At 40.6% G+C, this 20,803-nt stretch overlaps 2 protein-coding genes across 2 annotated transcripts in view; both read left to right on the top strand.

The window, feature by feature from the left end:
- The window catches only part of GRIN3A (glutamate ionotropic receptor NMDA type subunit 3A), a 206,772-nt gene that overhangs the window by 169,779 nt on the left and 16,190 nt on the right, over window positions 1–20,803 (top strand). The gene's annotated exons all lie outside the window — the stretch shown is intronic.
- PPP3R2 (protein phosphatase 3 regulatory subunit B, beta) lies at window positions 10,302–10,956 on the top strand. Its single transcript, XM_049896141.1, has one exon. It carries the CDS (start codon window positions 10,444–10,446, stop codon window positions 10,954–10,956), a length of 513 nt encoding a protein of 170 aa, XP_049752098.1. The 5' UTR covers window positions 10,302–10,443.

Genomic DNA, 20,803 nt, shown 5'->3' with positions numbered 1-20,803 from the left:
CCCAGGCTGGCAGCGGAGGATCTGACCGTGACTCCAGTGGGCCAGACCCCCCGGGGGCAATCTCCACACAGCCAGCACACATAGGCGACGTGCCTGGCGGAAATCTCAGATATAATAGACATTCCAAGCAAGACAAGCAACTCTGGCTATATTCTGAGGTGCTACTCTCCTATCTCTCTGATCCCTCCCCCACCCTCCCCAGGCGGCTTCATTAACATTCGAATAACCTGAGCCAGAGGGAGAACTCTGATAGAGATCTGACTGCATTTTTTTTTTTAGCGGATTTTCTGGAAAAACTAGTTTCCCAGTGATGGCTCGGAGACAGCAGTCCATATCAAACCACATAAAGAAACAGATCATGACAGCTTCTCCAACCCCCCAAACAAAAGAATCAAAATCTTTCCCAAATGAAGATACAATCCTGGAATTATCAGATACAGAATATAAAAAACTAATTTACAGAATGCTTCAAGACATCACAAATGAAATAAGGCAAACTGCAGAAAAAGCCAAGGAACACACCGATAAAACTGTTGAAGAACTCAAAAAGATTATTCAAGAACATAGTGGAAAAATTAATAAGTTGCAAGAATCCGTAGAGAGACAGCATGTAGAAATCCAAAAGATTAACAATAAAATTACAGAATTAGACAACGCAATAGGAAGTCAGAGGAGCAGACTCGAGCAATTAGAATGCAGACTGGGACATCTGGAGGACCAGGGAATCGACACCAACATAGCTGAAAAAAAATCAGATAAAAGAATTTAAAAAAATGAAGATACCCTAAGAATCATGTGGGACTCTATCAAGAAGGATAACTTGCGAGTGATTGGAGTCCCAGAACAGGGAGGGGGGACAGAAAACACAGAGAAAATAGTTGAAGAACTCCTGACACAAAACTTCCCTGACATCATGAAAGACGAAAGGATATCTATCCAAGATGCTCATCGAACCCCATTTAAGATTGATCCAAAAAGAAAAACACCAAGACATATTATCATCAAACTCGCCAAAACCAAAGATAAACAGAGAATTTTAAAAGCAGCCAGGGAGAAAAGAAAGGTTTCCTTCAAGGGAGAATCAATAAGAATAAGTTCAGACTACTCAGCAGAAACCATGCAGGCAGGAAGGGAATGGGACGACATATACAGAACACTGAAGGAGAAAAACTGCCAGCCAAGGATCATACGTCCAGCAAAACTCTCTGTGAAATATGAAGGCGAAATTAAGATACTTACAGATAAACACAAGTTTAGAGAATTTGCAAAAACCAAACCAAAGCTACAAGAAATACTAAAGGATATTGTTTGGTAAGAAAACCAATAATATCAGATACCAGCACAATACAAGGTCACAAAACAGAATGTCCTGATATCAACTCAAATAGGGAAATCACAAAAACAAACAAATTAAGATTAATTAAAAAAAAAATAACAATACACATAACAGGGAATCATGGAAGTCAATAAGTAAAAGATCACAATAATCAAAAAGAGGGACTAAAAACAGGAGGCATTGAACTGCCATATGGAGAGTGATACAAGGCAATATAGAATGATACAAGTTAGATTTTTACTTAGAAAAATAGGGGTAAATAATAAGGTAACCACAAAAAGGTATAACAACTCCATAACTCAAGATAAAAGCCAAGAAAAACGTAACGACTCAACTAACATAAAGTCAAACACTGTGAAAATGAGAATCTCACAATTTACTAAGAAAAACATCTCAGCACAAAAAAGTGTGTGGAAAAATGCAGTTGCCAACAACACACATGAAAAGGCATCAAAATGACAACACTAAAAACTTATTTATCTATAATTACGCTGAATGTAAATGGACTAAATGCACCAATAAAGAGACAGAGAGTCACGGACTGGATAAAGAAACACGATCCATCTATATGCTGCCTACAAGAGACACACCTTAGACTTAGAGACACAAACAAACTAAAACTCAAAGGATGGAAAAAAATATATCAAGCAAACAATAAGCAAAAAAGAAGAGGAGTAGCAATATTAATTTCGGACAAAATAGACTTTAGACTTAAATCCACCACAAAGGATAAAGAAGGACACTATATAATGATAAAAGGGACAATTGATCAGGAAGACATAACCATATTAAATATTTATGCACCCAATGAGAGGGCTGCAAGATACATAAATCAAATTTTAACAGAATTGGAAAGTGAGATAGATACCTCCACAATTATAGTAGGAGACTTCAACACACCACTTTCGGAGAAGGACAGGACATCCAGTAAGAAGCTCAATAGAGACACAGAAGACCTACTTACAACAATCAACCAACTTGACCTCATTGACTTATACAGAACTCTCCACCCAACTGCAGCAAAGTATACTTTTTTTTTTAGCGCACATGGAACATTCTCTAGAATAGACCACATATTAGGTCATAAAACAAACCGCTGCAGAGTCCAAAACATAGAAATATTACAAAGCATCTTCTCAGAACAACAAGCCAATAAAACTAGAAATCAATAACAGAAAAACTAGGGAAAAGAAATCAAATACTTGGAAAATGAACAATACCCTCCTGAAAAAAGACTGGGTTATAGAAGACATCAAGGAGGGAATAAGGAAATTCATAGAATGCAACGAGAATGGAAATACTTCCTATCAAAACCTCTGGGACACAGCAAAAGCAGTGCTCAGAGGCCAATTTATATCGATAAATGCACACATACAAAAAGAAGAAAGAGCCAAAAGCAGAGAACTGTCCCTACAACTTGAACAAATAGAAAGTGAGCAACAAAAGAACCCATCAGGCACCAGAAGAAAACAAATAATAAAAATTAGAGCTGAACTAAATGAATTAGAGAACAGAAAAACAATTGAAAGAATTAACAAAGCCAAAAGCTGGTTCTTTGAAAAAATTAACAAAATTGATAAACCATTGGCTAGACTGACTAAAGAAATACAGGAAAGGAAACAAATTACCCGAATAAGAAACGAGAAGGACCATATCACAACAGAACCAAATGAAATTAAAAGAATCATTTCAGATTACTACAAAAAATTGTACTCTTAACAAATTTGAAAACCTAGAAGCAATGGATGAATTCTTGGAAAAACACTACCTACCTAAACTAACACATTCAGAAGTAGAACAACTAAATAGACCCATAACAAAAAAAGAGATTGAAACGGTAATCAAAAAACTCCCAACAAAAAAAAGCCCTGGCCCGGACGGCTTCACTGCAGAGTTCTACCAAACTTTCAGAGAAGAGTTAACACCACTACTACTGAAGGTATTTCAAAGCATAGAAAATGACGGAATACTACCCAACTCATTCTATGAAGCCACCATCTCCCTGATACCAAAACCAGGTAAAGACATTACCAAAAAAGAAAATTATAGACCTATATCCCTCATGAACGTAGATGCAAAAATCCTCAACAAAATTCTAGCCAATAGAATCCAACAACACATCAAAAAAATAATTCACCATGATCGAGTGGGATTTATACCAGGTATGCAAGGCTGGTTTAATATCAGAAAAACCATTAATGTAATCCATCACATAAATAAAACAAAAGATAAAAACCACATGAGCTTATCAATTGATGCTGAAAAGGCATTTGACAAAGTCCAACACCTATTTATGATAAAAACTCTTACCAAAATAGGAATTGAAGGAAAATTCCTCAACATAATAAAGGGCATCTATGCAAAGCCAACAGCCAATATCACTCTAAATGGAGAGAACCTGAAAGCATTTCCCTTGAGAACGGGAACCAGACAAGGATGCCCTTTATCACCGTTCTTATTCAACATCGTACTTGAAGTCCTAGCCAGGGCAATTAGGCTAGACAAAGAAATAAAGCGTATCCGGATTGGCAAGGAGGAAGTAAAGTTATCACTATTTGCAGATGACATGATCTTATACACAGAAAACCCTAAGGAATCCTCCAGAAAACTACTGAAACTAATAGAAGAGTTTGGCAGAGTCTCAGGTTATAAAATAAACATACAAAAATCACTTGGATTCCTCTACATCAACAAAAAGAACACCGAAGAGGAAATAACCAAATCAATACCATTCACAGTAGCCCCCAAGAAGATAAAATACTTAGGAATAAATCTTACCAAGGATGTAAAAGACCTATACAAAGAAAACTACAACGCTCTACTACAAGAAATTCAAAAGGACATACTTAAGTGGAAAAACGTACCCTGCTCATGGATAGGAAGACTTAACATAGTAAAAATGTCTATTCTACCAAAAGCCATCTATACATATAACGCACTTCCGATCCAAATTCCAATGTCATATTTTAAGGGGATAGAGAAACAAATCACCAATTTCATATGGAAGGGAAAGAAGCCCCGGATAAGCAAAGCGTTACTGAAAAAGAAGAAGAAAGTGGGAGGCCTCACTCTACCTGATTTCAGAACCTATTATACAGCCACAGTAGTCGAAACAGCCTGGTACTGGTACAACAACAGGCACATAGACCAAAGGAACAGAATTGAGAACCCAGATATAAATCCATCCACGTATGAGCAGCTGATATTTGACAAAGGACCAGTGTCAGTAAATCGGGGAAAAGATAGTCTTTTTAACAAATGGTGTTGGCATAACTGGATATCCATTTGCAAAAGAATGAAACAGGACCCATATCTCACACCATGCAGAAAAACTAACTCCAAGTGGATCAAAGACCTAAACATAAAGATTAAAACGATAAAGATCATAGAAGAAAAAATAGGGACAACCCTAGGAGCCCTAATACAAGGCATAAACAGAATACAAAACATTACCAAAAATGATGAAGAGAAACCCGATAACTGGGAGCTCCTAAAAATCAAACACCTATGCTCATCTAAAGACTTCACCAAAAGAGTAAAAAGACCACCTACAGACTGGGAAAGAATTTTCAGCTATGACATCTCAGACCAGCGCCTGATCTCTAAAATCTACATGATTCTGTCAAAACTCAACCACAAAAAGACAAACAACCCAATCAAGAAGTGGGCAAAGGATATGAACACACATTTCACTAAAGAAGATATTCAGGCAGCCAACAGATACATGAGAAAATGCTCTCGATCATTAGCCATTAGAGAAATGCAAATTAAAACTACGATGAGATTCCATCTCACACCAGCAAGGCTGGCATTAATCCAAAAAACACAAAATAATAAATGTTGGAGAGGCTGCAGAGAGATTGGAACTCTTATACACTGCTGGTGGGAATGTAAAATGGTACAACCACTTGGGAAATCTATCTGGTGTTATCTTTAACAGTTAGAAATAGAACTACCATACAACCCAGAAATCCCACTCCTCGGAATATACCTTAGAGATACAAGAGCCTTCACACAAACAGATATATGCATACCCATGTTTATTGCAGCTCTGTTTACAATAGCAAAAAGCTGGAAGCAACCAAGGTGTCCGTCAACGGATGAATGGGTAAATAAATTGTGGTATATTCACACAATGGAATACTATGCATCGATAAAGAACAGTGACGAATCTGTGAAACATTTCATAACATGGAGGAACCTGGAAGGCATTATGCTGAGCGAAATCAGTCAGAGGCAAAAGGACAAATATTGTATAAGACCACTATTATAAGATCTTGAGAAATAGTAAAAACTGAGAAGAACACACACTTTTGTGGTTACGAAGGGGGGAGGGAGGGAGGGAGAGGGTTTTTTATTGATTAATCAGTAGATAAGAACTCCTTTGGGTGAAGGGAAAGACAACACTCAATACATGGAAGGTCAGCTCAATTGGACTGGACCAAAAGCAAAGAAGTTTCCGGGATAAAATGAATGCTTCAAAGGTCAGCGGAGCAGGAGCGGGGGTCTGGGGAACATAGTTTGAGGGGACTTCTAAGTCAATTGGCAAAATAATTCTATTATGAAAACATTCTACATCCCACTTTGAAATATGGTGTCTGGGGTCTTAAATGCTAACAAGCGGCCATCTAAGATGCATCAATTGGTCTCAACCGACCTGGAGCAAAGGGAAAGGAAGAACACCAAGGTCACTCGACAACTAGGAGTCCAAGAGACAGAAAGGGCCACATGAACCAGAGACCTACATCATCCTGAGACCAGAAGAACTAGATGGTGCCTGGCCACAATCGATGACTGCCCTGACAGGGAGCACAACAGAGAACTCCTGAGGGAACAGGAGATCAACGAGATGCAGACCCCAAATTCTCATAAAAAGACCATACTTAATGGTCTGACTGAGACTAGAGGAATCCCGGCGGCCATGCTCCCCAGACCTTCTGTCGGCACAGGACAGGAACCATCCCCGAAGACAACTCATCAGACATGAAAGGGACTGGTCAGCGGGTGGGAGAGAGATGGTGATGAAGAGTGAGCTAATTATGTCAGGTGGACACTTGAGAGTGTGTTGGCAGCTCTTGTCTGGAGGGGGGATGGGAGGATAGAGAGAGAGGGAAGCTGGCAAAATTGTCACGAAAGGAGAGACTGAAAGGGCTGACTCAATAGGGGAAGAGCAGGTGGGAGTACGGAGTAAGATGTATGTAAACGTATATGTGACAGACTGATTGGATTTGTAAACGTTCACTTGAAGCTTAATAAAAGTTAATAAAAAAAAAAGAATTGGAAAGAGAAAGAAGGGAAACAGGTACCAAAATATATTGAGCACCTACTCTGTGCTAAGCTATTTTAGACGCCTGTATACGTTATCTCACTTAAACCCACAATAACTTAGGACACCATGACATTATCTTTGCTTCACAGATGAGAAATCTGAAGCTCGGAAAAGATATTAAACTCAGGGCTATGTGGTTCCATGGTCTACACCATCACTAACTTCAATACAGACAGATGTTAGATATGGTGACAGGCAACACCCGGGAAAGGGGAGAACTTCCAGCGAACAGTCAAGGACCACCTATGAAGCTTCCCAAATGGCTGTGTGACATTGCTTAGAAACCCACTCTTCTGGCTTCTTGGAAGATGAGGCTCACTTCCATTTTTTGTTGGTTTTCTTTTCCAGTGTCAATTATTTTTTCACATGACCTTCTGATAGTTCTTTATCTAAAAATTCTTGAGGAAAAAAAAAATGACTTGCTGAAACAGAAGTGCTGTCAGGTTCCTGGTGTCTTCTAAAACAGTCAGTCAACCCTTTTAATTTACTTACAGCAGTGAACTTACAACAGTCCACATCCATCCACAGTGATAAATACCCAAAGGAAAGGCCAAAGGAAAGGAAAGAGTAACAAGTAACATTTTCTGTGGAAATGACTAAGAATAATGGCTGGAGAAAATCAAAACAATGGCACTGAGTCCCATAATACTGCTGAACTACAAAGTTTATGAAATGTAGGACAATAGGGAACTGAACTCCAGATCCAGCATAACTTTACATTCTCAACAACGCAGCAGTAAAGCTATTCTGGTTACATGCTTGGAATTATTTCATTGAGGTGGTACCATCTTTCCAGTATTGTCTGTTCAACCATTAAATTAGTTAACTCTTGTGATAAGACTTCTCCTCTTACATAGCATTTCTATGTACACTAACTCAGCTGACTCTCACAATAAGTGCAGTGGATGAGGCAGGCATAATTATTATCACCATTTTACAGGTAAAAGCACTAGGCTGGGACAGTAATTGTTTCTCTAAGGACTCACAGCTAATAAGGGACCAAGCTGGGACTGGAACCAGTTTATTTAACTCCTGTGCTTTCTTCACTACCCTCTTGTTGCCTCCTAATAATACACTTGTGCAAAGGAATACGCCTTTCTAAGAGTTTCCTCACTGGTGGCTCCTTTCATCTAAAACCACCAAGGAGTTGCTCAGGAGAAAGTTAGTGAGGATCCTGGAAGAGTGCCCAGAAGAGCCCATGAGGTCCGTTGCAGCATTCTTCAAATCTACAATGGGAAGTTTATATATATATATGTATAACCAAAAGCCAAACCCATTGCCATCAAGTCGATTCTGACTCATAGCAACCCTATAGGACAGAGCAGAACTGCACCATAGGGTTTCCAAGGCTGTAATCTTTATGGAAGCAGACCTTTTGGTTTGTAGCCTAGTGTTTAACCACTGTGCCACCAAGGCACTTCCAGAGCACTTCTTCTTACTGATGATATTTTCTGTTTAATTATATTTTATTCTATTTTTCCAATGTTGGCTATAACCCACTAAACCTACTTTACAACCCATTAATGTGTTGCAACCCACAGTTTGTAAAAACTCAGTATAGTACCTGCAAGTGAGATACTGATTCTGTGTATTCAAAGGTGAAAGGATATATTGGTAAATAAGATGGTGAACCTGACAGAGGTGAATGAGCTAGTAGAGGCCTTTCACTCCATCAATTTCTGTGACTCGTTCATTGACTAAATTTAAGGGACCTCAGCAGAAGTGAGAAGATAAAGAAAATAATTGTGAGAGGAATAGAGATTATAATGTCAGCCAAGAATCTGGACTATACAGTGGTCAAAGACATGAGATTGGGACAATAACACAATCCCAAAGACTCGAAGCCACCCTGCATGCCCAGAGAACAGCAGGCTGAACTGAAGTTTCTGACTTCCCAGAATTGCAGTCCCCAGAGTCAGGAGTAGCCTTTGAGCTCCAGCAAAGACATAGATCAGAGCAGTTGGAGGCACTGGGAGACCTGCACTGATTTCAGGCATCTTGCAATGCAGTTTAAGGTGGTGCCTTTAGCATGCCAAAGTCAAAGAGTTTATACCCAAAATGGACCGTGTTTATTTTCCAAATAGCTGGAAAACGAGCAAATAAGTAAGGCAAAGCTTATTTCCAGATAAATATCACAGTCTGGTTGGGGAAAGGGATTATATATGTAATACCCATGATGGGCTTTAAAAGAAAATCAACAAATTGTCATTTGTTTATAGAGGAAAATGGCTATACCTAATGATAAGATATCCATCCAGTTGGCTTAGTTGTGCCAGTTTCAATGAGGTTACCTTTAGATTGATCTTTTGACTGAACTAAAGAACTGAGAACTTACCAACATTTTTTAAAGTGAGGTAGTGCTTACCTCCTTTAGTTTGATATTCTAGTGGACTGGGGTTCACCCCAAGTCCCTTTGAACTGAATTTCTTTTGAACCAAATTTACTTTTCATGCATTTGGAGTACTTGATGTGCTCCTGAAGGAAGATGGAATATGAGGGAATATTTGCAATTAATCTTCAACAAAAAAAGAGCAAGTCTGACTGAAGCAAAGTGGAAAAATGTGGCACCGTCACTCTCAACACATACAGAAAGCCTCTCTGAGCACACAGTGGTTGTTCTCAAAGTGTTCTGCCCGGGGAGCTGCCAGGCACCGGCCCAACAACAATATGGATTGAGCACGAAATGATGGATTCAAAGTAACATGGTGACAGAGGCCACGCTCTCCAGACCTGTGTCTTCTTGATGGATGCCCCTGTCTGTGTCATGTGTATTCTTCAGGAATATATTAGTGCCTGTAGGTGAGCTATGTAAGAAATTCTGTGTGATATCTAGGCAATCTCTTAAAAAACCCTGAACCCCATGTTCTGAAAAAGGTCAGTGACCCCTGTACCAGAATGATGTCTATGTGTGATCTATATAAAATCTGACTATTCAATCCTTAACAATAGGCTTGTGAAGTAAGCATACGTAGCCCTTGATTGCAGTTCTGTCAGCCATTCAATATTTACTAAAGAATGCACTGAATGTCAGTAGCCCAAACGGTTTGCCCTAGACTACTAACCTAAAGGTTGGCAATTCAAACCCACCCAGCAGCACAACGGAAAAAAGGCCTGGCGATCTGCTTCCATTAAGATTGTTGTTGTTGCCATCCAGTCTGTCTCCAGAGCCACTTCTGGGTGGGTTCAAACTGCCAACCATTTGCACCACCCAGGGACTCTGGGTAAAGATTACGGCCAAGAAAACCCTGTAGAGCCAGGAAAATCCTATGGTGCAGTTCTGCTCTATAGCACATGGGGTGGCCAAGAGTTGATTTTGGTTTGGGTATGCCAGGCACTGTGCTGGGGATAATGTGGTGAGTAATATAAATGCAGCCCCTGCCCCCTGGGGTTTACTTCCTAAGGAAAAAAAAAGTGAGAAGATACAATAATTGCGAGAGGAATAGAGATTATAATGGAGAATTAAGAAAGGAGGGGTGGCGCATCTCGCCTTTCCCTGTCCTGGGGACCCCCAGCTCCAGCCCCGCCCTTCCCTGAGTCTCCACTCCCCCTCCCCAGCATCCAGCTTTCCCCTCCCTCCTAGCGCGGCTCCCTCCCCTCCCCTCTCCCTTCCCGCACCCCCACCTCTGTGTCCCCGCTGTCCCGCCGCCCTCCCAGCGCCCACTTTTGGCTCTGAGAGCCCGGGTCCCAACCGTCCTGGCGCGAGCCCCTGCTGCCCCCACCGCCTTGCTCCCTCGGGCGACCCTGCGAGCCCACTCCCGCAGCCCAGCGTTGATCTCCGATGGGAAACGAGGCGAGTTACCCCGCGGAGATGTGCTCCCACTTTGACCAGGAAGAAATTAAAAGGCTGGGAAAGCGCTTCAAAAAGCTGGACTTGGACAAGTCGGGCTCGCTGAGCGTGGAGGAGTTCCTGTCCATGCCCGAGCTGCGGTACAACCCCTTGCTGCGGCGAGTGATCGACATCTTCGACACCGACGGGAGTGGCGAAGTGGACTTCAAGGAATTCATCGTGGGGGCTTCCCAATTCAGTGTCAAAGGAAACGAGGAGCAGAAATTGAGGTTTGCTTTCAACATCTACGACATGGATAAAGACGGCTACATTTCCAACGGCGAGCTCTTCCAGGTGTTGAGGATGATGGTGGGGAGCAACCTGAAAGACTGGCAGTTACAGCAGCTTGTGGACAAAACCATCATCATCCTGGACAGGGATGGCGACGGGAAAATATCCTTCGAGGAGTTCTCTGCTGTGGTCCGGGGCCTGGAGATCCACAAGAAGCTGGTGCTAATTGTGTGACCTTTTTCTCGAAGTGCTCCACTCATCCACTTCAGCTCTCTTCTCAGTCTCTCTCAAGATTTGCTGAAGCCGCCCAGCACCGTCTCTCTGATTTATCAAGGAAGTGTTTTTTATTTCTCTTTGCAAAGTCGGTTTTCTAACATGAGCCTTATAACGGACTCAGTGTTATTAAAGCCTTTTTTTTTCTCTCTCAAGATTCAGGCAACACCCAGAGTTGGGAATGGGGGCGGGGGAAGGGGAGTGGAGTGGGAACAAGAGGAAAGGAGCGTGGTGGAAAAAGAAAATGTTTTTTCTTTGGTTTGATTCCAAGACCAAACTACAAAGAGTCAGAAGGAACTTAAAAAGTTCAAAATGTGAAAATACACATCTTTGCTTTTATTTCTCAGTTTTATATATGGGAGAAAATTGTACGATTTAAGGCAACTGTTACGTTTTCTTGGGATGTTCAGGTGTCTTTTGACAAATCGATAAAGTATTGTTAACATCTGTAGTTTGCCTTACAATGTTTTTAAAAAGCAAGTTGCCATCGAATTGATTTTGAGTTATGGCAACCCCACATGCAGCAGAGTAGAAGTGTGCTGCACCGGGATTTCGATGACTGATTTTTCGGAAGTAGATTGCAGGCCTTTCTTCCAAGGTGCCTCTGGGTGGACTGAACCGCCAACCCTTCAGTTAGCAGCTGAGTGCGTTAACTGTTTACCCCACGCAGGGATTCCTGCTGTATAGTCTATAATTTTATTTATGCCGATTGCTCTAGTACCAGCAATACTGAGCTAAGCATCGTTCTCCTTGCTGAGCACCTTTTAATCACCTCTCTCTGGGTAGCAAAAGCCCATCTTTCCCTTTCCCAGCCCACTCCTGTGATGCATCCAGAAATCCCTGACCATTTTAAAGGTCTTGAGGAATAGGAGTCCAGTTGGGGTCCTCCTGTATCACTGCGTGAGCTCCTGAAGAGGAAGTGGCCTCAGGGCTCTATAAGACATACCCAGCCCAAGTGTCAGCAGCAGCCCAAGTGGGTTTTCAGGGTTGGCTGCCCACACTAGTATTAAATTCATTTAAGGGGCTTTCAGGGCAGGGACCTTCCAGAAAATCTCCCTCATCTCCAACGCTCAAGCCCCATCCCAGGGTGGAAGGAATGGGACATCCAGGCTTTCCACAGTGCAGAGGCAATGAATATGCAGGCTGCAGTGGGCACTCCCCAAGATGCCCAAGTGGAAGGTGCCCCTGGTACTCCAAGGTGCCGAGATGGGCAACAAGTCTCCACAGCAGAGGTGAGTGCCGTCTGTACTAGTTAACCTAGTTCTGAAGATCAGATCTGGGGACTAGGAGGGAAGCTGAGAGCTTTCTTATCCCAGGAAGCCTTTTCCCCAGAGTAACATTCAGCCCAGAGTCCTCACACTCTAATCGGCCTGCATCCAGGGGTGTGCTGGAGCCTGTTGCCCTTGGGCAAGAGCCAAAGTGTGCTCATACCAACCCATCTGCATTCAGTGACATCCTGCGTATAGCTTGAAATTGGCCATGGTGGGAGTATTACATCATTTGTTCTTGGAGAGTCGGTCGCCCAGTAAGTACACCACTGCCTGTACCCCAGATATTATCAGCTCTCTGAGGTCTCCTGTATCTCATATACTGTCAGTTCTCACGACACAAGCTGGCTTCAAAAGAGCCAGGCCAGGACTAGTTCTAGCATCTGCCACTTCCCACCAATTCTTTCTCACAATGGACTACTCCTCCCCCTAAGGTGCTGGAGGCTCTCCAAACAAAAGGACCATGAAATGTACTTGCCCCAGGTAGCCAAGTGATTTTTCTCAAGATAAAGAAGATTTATTTCCAGGGGATTTATTATCCTTATGCTTTGAAGAAGCTAGCAACCAGTCTAGATTTTTTTTTTTTTTTTAAGGAAAAGGAGTCCACAAACGTAATCACTGGCAGGGAACCCCTCTAGCAAGGCACCCTACCACATTGTTTATATAACTGATCACTTAGGAACAACAAAGAATAGGAACCCCTGACCCTTTAATTCACATCAATTCCTAAAATACATATTAATGATCAGTAAACACTCCCAACACTGGAGTGATATGAACCATAACCCCAGTGCAGGGTAATGTAGACACGCCTGGTTTGGAGTCTGTCACACCTGGGTTTTTATCACAGTTCCACTTCTTATTAGCTATGTGAGCATGAGCAACTTCCTTAACCTATGTATTCAAATTAAAATGAGAATAATTCTTACATCACAGGGTTATTTTGGTGATTCAAAAAAATATGTAACGTGCCTAGAACACAATAGATTCATTTTACTAATTCCCTTCTCTTCTTTCTTCCACTCCTGCAAGATCAACAAGTAAAGACAGGAGGCCTACAGGTTCCTTATGCGCCCTTAGTATTTAGCCAAGCTCACTCTGAAGCTGGTTGAACATTTGTGTGGTCCCAGCCCAGAGAGGGAACAATGGGAACAATGTCAGGGTCTTCCCCACACCTCATTTTCAAAGGGGACAATAGGCTTCTTGACTTGGGAACTGGAGAAAGTTTAAAAAAGTCTCTCATTCTAGCCAACCTATTTGACCTTTTGGAGGAAACTTAATAAGGCTCCACAAGGAAAGTGAGCATGTGTGATGGCAGCCAAGAGGGCTTCTTAAAGAGAAATATTATTTATATGCATTCTAAAATATGGACAATTTGAAATTTTGACCAAGAGTTTGAGACAGGTTGAATTACATGCTCAAATTTGACACGAGGGGAAAAGTATTTCAGCTTCTGGAGTGCCACGCTAATTGCTCATTTGAAGTCTACCTAATATAGCTATCCAAGGCTTTGTGACATAGACCTTGAACTGAGAGGTTGTTTTTGGCTTTGGCACTAGACAAATCTGATTGTATGGATATTTGGGAAAAAGAGTTATATTCACTTACAAGTTAAAATGTTTGATTTTTTCTCTCAATTAATTGCTAGGTGCCAACAAATCTAATCCTGCACAGCTCTTTGGGGTAACGGTAACAATCAACATTTATTGAACAATTGTTGTGTGCTAGGTACTTATATTTGTTATGTCATTTAATCACCACAATAATATTGTGAGATGGGCGCCATCACCTCAGTTTTACAGATGATGCTGTAGAGAAATCTAAAATCTTCTCCAAGGTCAACCACGTGGTTAAGTAGCAAAGCAAGGACTTGAACCAGACCTTCTGACCCCGAACCCTGAGCTTTTTTCTATCTCACTGCATTGCTTTCTATTTTTATGCTTCCTATACTTTTTTTCATACTTGGGAAACCCTGGTTGCATAGTGGTTAAATGCTACAGCTGCTAACCAAAGGGTCAGCAGTTCGAATCCGCCAGGCGCTCCTTGGAAACTCTATGGGGCAGTTCTACTCTGTCCTATAGGGTCGCTATGGGGTCACTATGAGTCGGAATTGACTCGACAGCACCGGGTTTGGTTTTGGTTTTATACTTACATGCCTCAAATTATTTCTGGTAGTCTTAGTACTATAATCAAATTGAGCCTCAATTTTCACAAAAGAGGAAATTGAGGCTTAAAGAGATGAAGTTTTTTGTCAAGGAGCAAACAGAAGATAAAAGCAAAGCCCCCACCTCATTGATTATATGCATTGCAAAAAAAAAAAAAAACCCAGATATATTAGGTAAGACAGTTTTAAATCTTCCACTTTCATCTCATCTTGAGAAATAGGTGACTATTTAGATTAAACTGATAATAAACAAAAAAAAACCAAACCTGTTGCCATGGAGTTTATTTCGACTCATAGTGACCCTATAGGACAGAGCAGAGCTGCCCCATAGGGTTTCCAAGGCTGTAAATCTTTACAGAAGCAGACTGCCACATCTTTCTCCCACGGAGTGGCTGGTGGGTTTGAACTACCAACCTTTTGGTTAGCAGTCGAGCGCTTAACCACTGCACCACCAGGGCTCCTAAGGAACAATGTGGCAGCAATAAAGCTGTGTAGATCAGAGGACACAATCTGACAGCTCGTAGGCTAAATCTGGCCCACAAATATCAATTTTTTTGTTGTTGGTTCTACATGGTGTTTGTTCTCACAATATGGAGTTCCTGAGTGACGCAGACAGTTTGCGCTCGACTGCTAACCTAAGGTTGGCAGTTTGAACTACACCCGCCCCCCCCCACCCAGCGGCACTACAGAAGGAGGACCTGGCAATCTGCTGTTGTAAAGATTACAGCCAAGAAAATCCTATGGAACAATTCTACTCTGTAACACATCGAGGTCATCGTGATTCAGAGAATCTACCTCATGGCAATGGGTTTATTTTTGTTTGTTTGTTTTTTGGTTCTCGGAATGGTTTTTTGTTTGCCAATATTGAAAAAATCTGAGGATTTTATATAAAAATTAGTGGACAAGAACACAGGCAACCCCAGGATGGGAGCAGCCATGTTGTTGGCTAAGGTTCCCCTGAAGAAACAGCATAAAATTAAAAGCCCCAATGAAGAGAAATGTATATAGTTGCACTCTTTAGCATAAATGCTTAAAAAGCTCAAGGTGGACTGAAGTAGTCACCATTTTCCAAAAATACAGCAGCTAGTCACAAAATACTTATCCCGACAACTGATATTTTCTAACAACTAGATGCAATTTTTAGATGCAATAGAAGAGTTTACAAAAATCAAAACAAAGGCAATCAAATAACATTTCAAACTTCCATATAATAAAATATAACAACAAAAATAATAAAATTTAAAATGGAGGAAAAGGGTTAATCGCTTTTTCGATAAAAAGCCTTGCAGTGTCTGAAATGAATAATTGGGGAAAAGATAAAAATATATGATTTGCACCAACAAGAAAGAAAAAGTGAACATGGGAAAATATTTAGCCTCACTAATTCGATAAATATAAATTAGGATATTTAAACAGGAGAAAATGATTCATTATAAAACCAAGTGTTGGCAAGGATGTGAGTAGCCTGTGTATTGGGGCATCTTTGGTTGCACTGGGAATAGTTTCAGACCTTATTAAGGGCCACTCCACATAACAAGTGTCATGAAAACACTTATATCCTCTGACCTGGTAACGTCACCAATGCAATATATATCTCAAAGAAAGAATAAAAAATAATTTTTAAAAAATTATACACAAAATATTTTTATTGCAATATTTTTAATATTTATGATAAATAATATTAGAAACAAAACATATGACAGTTTGAGAGTAGTTAAGTCAATTATGAGAAAATAATAGGTGAGACTATAAAGCCATTAAAATTAATAGATAAAATGACTAGGGAAACCCTGGTGGCGTAGTGGTTAAGAGCTACAGCTGCTAACCAAAAGGTCAGCAGTTCAGATCTACCATGTGCTCCTTGAAAACTCTATGGAGCAGTTCTACTCTGTCCTATAGGGTCACTATGAGTCGGAGTCGATAGCAACAGGTTGCCTAAACCCAGAAATTTTTAGAAAATAATATTCAAGTTTTTTTTTAAAGTACAATGCATAATTGTTATATCCTTTGTTTACAACTCTAAAAGATCTATATGCCTATGATTATAGCTCAGAAAAGAAAATGAAAAATTAAAATAGTTTTTATAGTAAAAGGATTATAAACAATCACCTCAATTTTAATCTTTTAAAAATATTTTTCTCAGAGTTTAAGTTGTCTTGATAATAAATTAAAATTTTCAAAAGACTTCACCATGGAGCTAATGTAGCAGATTAAGTACTAGTGCCAGGCCTAAAAGATGGTTGCTCAAGCCCGGGAGGAGTCGGGGCTCCCGCCCAGGAGGAGTCGGGGCTCCGGAAGCACCAGGAAGAGAGAGAGGCTCCCTTACCTCAGCAATGTGAGCAATGGCCATGTTGATGAGCCTGTGAACACTTTCCAGGTTGGAGAAGGTAGAGGTGTCCCAACCCCCAGGACCTGGAAAGTGATGGCAAGTTTGAACAGACCCTGATTCCTTTTGCCCTTCCATATGCGTGGGCACCATTAACTTCAGCTCATGCAGTGTCTCCCTGGATTTTGTAAATCACCTCTTCTTTTGTTTCTTCTGTTAAATGTGACCTTTCAGGCTGGAGCCCACGCCTCGTGTAGGTATACATCTTCTACCCCTCCCCACAAATAAGCATATGAATCTGCCGTGTCTTGTTAGCCAGGCTTACCTCTCCTGTTACCCCAGTGCACACTACCATGACCACAGCCTTGGCCTGGGCCCCACTCATTCCGTCCAGTTCAGAAGTGACAAAGACCATCTAATTTCTCTGGTCCTCTAAAGAGTTGTCTATACTCTTCTTCCAATAACTCTCCTTCCATTTTCTTTTGGACTCACTCCAATCAGGCTTTTGTCTCCACCTATTACCATTACCATTACCAAAAAACTCTTGTCAAAGTCATCAGTGTCTCCCCCATTCCAAAATCTAGTGGTTAGTTTTCACCTTATTCAATGCATCAGCAGTTTGGACACCACTGATTACTCCATTTTCTTTGATATATTTTCTTCCCTTTGTTTTTGGACTGGTGTGTGTTTGGGAAGTGTAGATTGGGGGCAAAGGAGGATTAGTTGCATAGGACTTGACTAGTAATATCAAAGACAAATGATGAGTAAAATACATTAACTGTATTTCTTGCTGGAGGCTTGAGAACTGGTCAGCTACCTAGCTAGCTATCTGATGTTTCAAGGGTCCACATCTGAGAAAGATGCAAAGCAGGGTTTGAGTAGCAACAAAACTGGTGGCCTTGGCCTCTGTATATCACTGGAAGCACTGATGATTTGGGCTGGCAGAAACCACAACAGAACATGTGATAATACAGACATCTCTCTTTATCTGACATTAGACTTATCCTGGAAATGTGTTGGCTAATGAATTTTCAGATGTGGGAGCTCATTCCACTGTTTTAAATGGAAAAAATAATTAAACATTCTCACCTTATCAAAAATTCCTACGCAGTTTCTTAAATATTACCAAGACACTCTTAAACACCTATAGCTTTTAAAATTTAAGGCACAATGTATGGATTATTATATGTATCATTCCACCCAGGATTTCTATGTAATATAAAGCATTTAAAACACCATGCATGCAGGGTACAGTATCAAATACAAACCAAGTTTTCCCTGCACATAACAATGAATATATATTGCAATGTCAATGAACAATGAAATAAAATGTTTTAAAGAAACTTAAGAAATATTAACATTTAGCAAACTAAAATCTGCAAGCAAAGAAATTTTTTGAGTGGTCACTTACAATTAAAACGCTGACTAAGTGAGCTGGTGGCTTCAAGTGACCTAGTGAAGAATTAAGTGAGACCATATGTGCCTGAGATTTGTCCATAGCTAATCCCCAGCTGTCTGGAGATTTTGTCTGTCAGTTTGTTGTACTGTACTGGCTTCCGTGTTGCTGTCCTACTGGAAGCTTTGCCACTGGTATTTCAAATACCAACAGGGTCACCTTTGGTGGACAGGTTTCAGCAGAGTTTCCAGCCTAAAGAAGAAGGACCTGGTAGTCTTCTCAGAGAAAATTGCCCAGTGAAAACCTTATGAATAACAGTGTTTCATTGTCTGATATAGTGCCAGAAGATGAGCCCCTCAGATTGGAAGGCACCCAAAAGATGGCTGGGAAAGAGCTGCCTTCTCAAAGTAGAGTCAACCTTAATGATGTGGATGGATTCAAGCTTTCAGGACCTTCATTTGCTGAGGTGGCATGGTGCAAAATGAGAAGAAACAGTTGCCAACATTCATTAATAATCTGAATGTGGAATGCACAACGTATGAATCTAGGAAAATTGGAAGTCATCAAAAATGAAATGGAATGCATAAACATCAATATCCTAGGCATAAGTGAGCTGAAATGGACTGGTATTGGCCATTTTGAATCAGACAATCATATGGCCTACTATGCCTGAAATGACAAATAGAAGAGAAATGGCGACTCATTCATCATCAAAAAGAACATTTCAACATCCATCATGAAAAACAATGCTATCAGTGATACAATAATATCCATACACCTAAAAGGAAGGCCAGTTAATATGACTATTATTCAAAAGTTTACACACCAACCACTAAGGTAAGGCCAAAGATGAGGGAACTGAAGATTTTTACCAAATTCTGCAGTCTGAAATTGATCAAACATGCAATTAAGGTACAGTGATAATTACTGGTGATTGGAATGCAAAAGTTGGAAACAAAGAAAAAGGATCGGTAGTTGGAAAATATGGCCTTGGTGATAGAAACTACACTGGAGATTGCATGATAGAATTTTGCAAGAGCAATGACTCATCCATTGCAAATACCTTTTTTCAACAACATAAACAGTGACTGTACACCTGGACCTCACTGGATGTGAAACACAGGAATCAAATCGACTGCATCTGTGGAAGGAGACAATGAAGAAGCCCAATATCATCAGTCAAAACAAGGCCAGTGGCCGACTATGGAACAGACCATCAATTATTCATATGTAAGTTCAAGTTCAAGATGAAGAAAATTAGACCAAGCTCATGAGAGCCAAAGTAGGACCTTGAGTATATCGCACCTGAATTTGGAGACCATCTCAAAAATAGATTTGACACAGTGAACATTAGTGACTAAAGACCAGACCAGTTGTGGAATGACATCAAGGATGTCATACTTGAAGAAGTGAAAGGTCATTAAAAAGACAGGAAAGAAAGAAAAGACCAAAATAAATGTCAGATGAGACTCTGAAACTTGCACTTGAACAGAGTAGCTAAAGCAAATGGAAGAAGTGATGAAGTAAAAGAGCTGAACAGAAGATTTCAAAGGGCAGCTCGAGAAGACATATAAAATATTATAATGAAATATGCAGAGACCTGGAGTTAGAAAACCAAAAGGGAAGAACATGCTCAGTATTTCTCAAGCTGAAAGAACAGAAGAAAAAAAATTAAGCCTCAATTTGCAATATTGAAGGATTCTGTCGGCAAAATATCGAATGACACAAGAAGCATCAAAAGCAGTCACTGTACCAAAAAAAAAAAAAATTGGTCGACATTCAGCCATTTCAGGAGGTAGCATATGATCAAGAACCAATGGTATTGAAGGAAGAAGTCCAAGCTGCACTGAGGCATTGGGGAAAAACAAGGCTTCAGGAACTGACAGAATACTAATGGAGATGTTTCAACAAACGGATGCAGCACTGGAGGTGCTCACTTGTCTACGTGAAGGAATTTGGACTGAAAGAGATCCATATTTGTGCCCATTCCAAAGAAATTTGATCCAACAGAATGTGGAAATTATTGAAAAATATCATTAATATCACACACAAGTGAAAGTTTGCTGAAGATCATTCAAAAGTGGTTATAGCAGTATATCGACAGGGAACTGCCAGAAATTCAAGCTGGATTCAGAAGAGGATGTGGAACCAGGGATATTATTGCTGACCCTGGTGGCGTAGTGGTTAAGTGCTACGGCTGCTAACCAAAGGGTCAGCAGTTCGAATCTGCTAGGTGCTTCCTTGGAAACTCTATAGGGCAGTTCTACTCTGTCCTATAGGGTCACTATGAGTCGGAATCGACTTAGCGGCACTGGGTTTGATTTTGGTTTTGGTCAGATGGATCTTAGCCAAAAGCAGAGAATACAAAAAAGATGTTCACTTGTGTTTTATTAACTATGCAAAGGCATTCGACTGTGTGGATCATAACAAATTATGAATGACATTGAGAAGAATGGGAATTCCAGAACACTTAACTGTGCTCATGAGAAACTTGAACATAGACCAAGAGGCAGTTGTTTAGCCAGAACAAGGGAATACTTTGTGGCTTAAAGTCAGGAAAGGTGTGCATCAGGGTTATATCCTTTCACCATACTTATTCAATCTGTATGCTGAGCAAACAATTCAAGAAACTGGACAGTCTGAAGAATGCAGTA

The sequence above is a fragment of the Elephas maximus genome, chromosome 9, assembly GCF_024166365.1.
Source record: "Elephas maximus indicus isolate mEleMax1 chromosome 9, mEleMax1 primary haplotype, whole genome shotgun sequence".
Lineage (NCBI taxonomy): Eukaryota > Metazoa > Chordata > Mammalia > Proboscidea > Elephantidae > Elephas > Elephas maximus.
The sequence above is the reverse complement of the archived record's forward strand: the minus strand, read 5'-3'. Positions and strand labels throughout refer to the sequence as shown.

Coding starts and splice junctions, on each gene's coding strand:
- PPP3R2 (XM_049896141.1), top strand. CDS start 10,444: ATGGGAAACGAGGCGAGTTACCCCGCGGAGATGTGCTCCCACTTTGAC.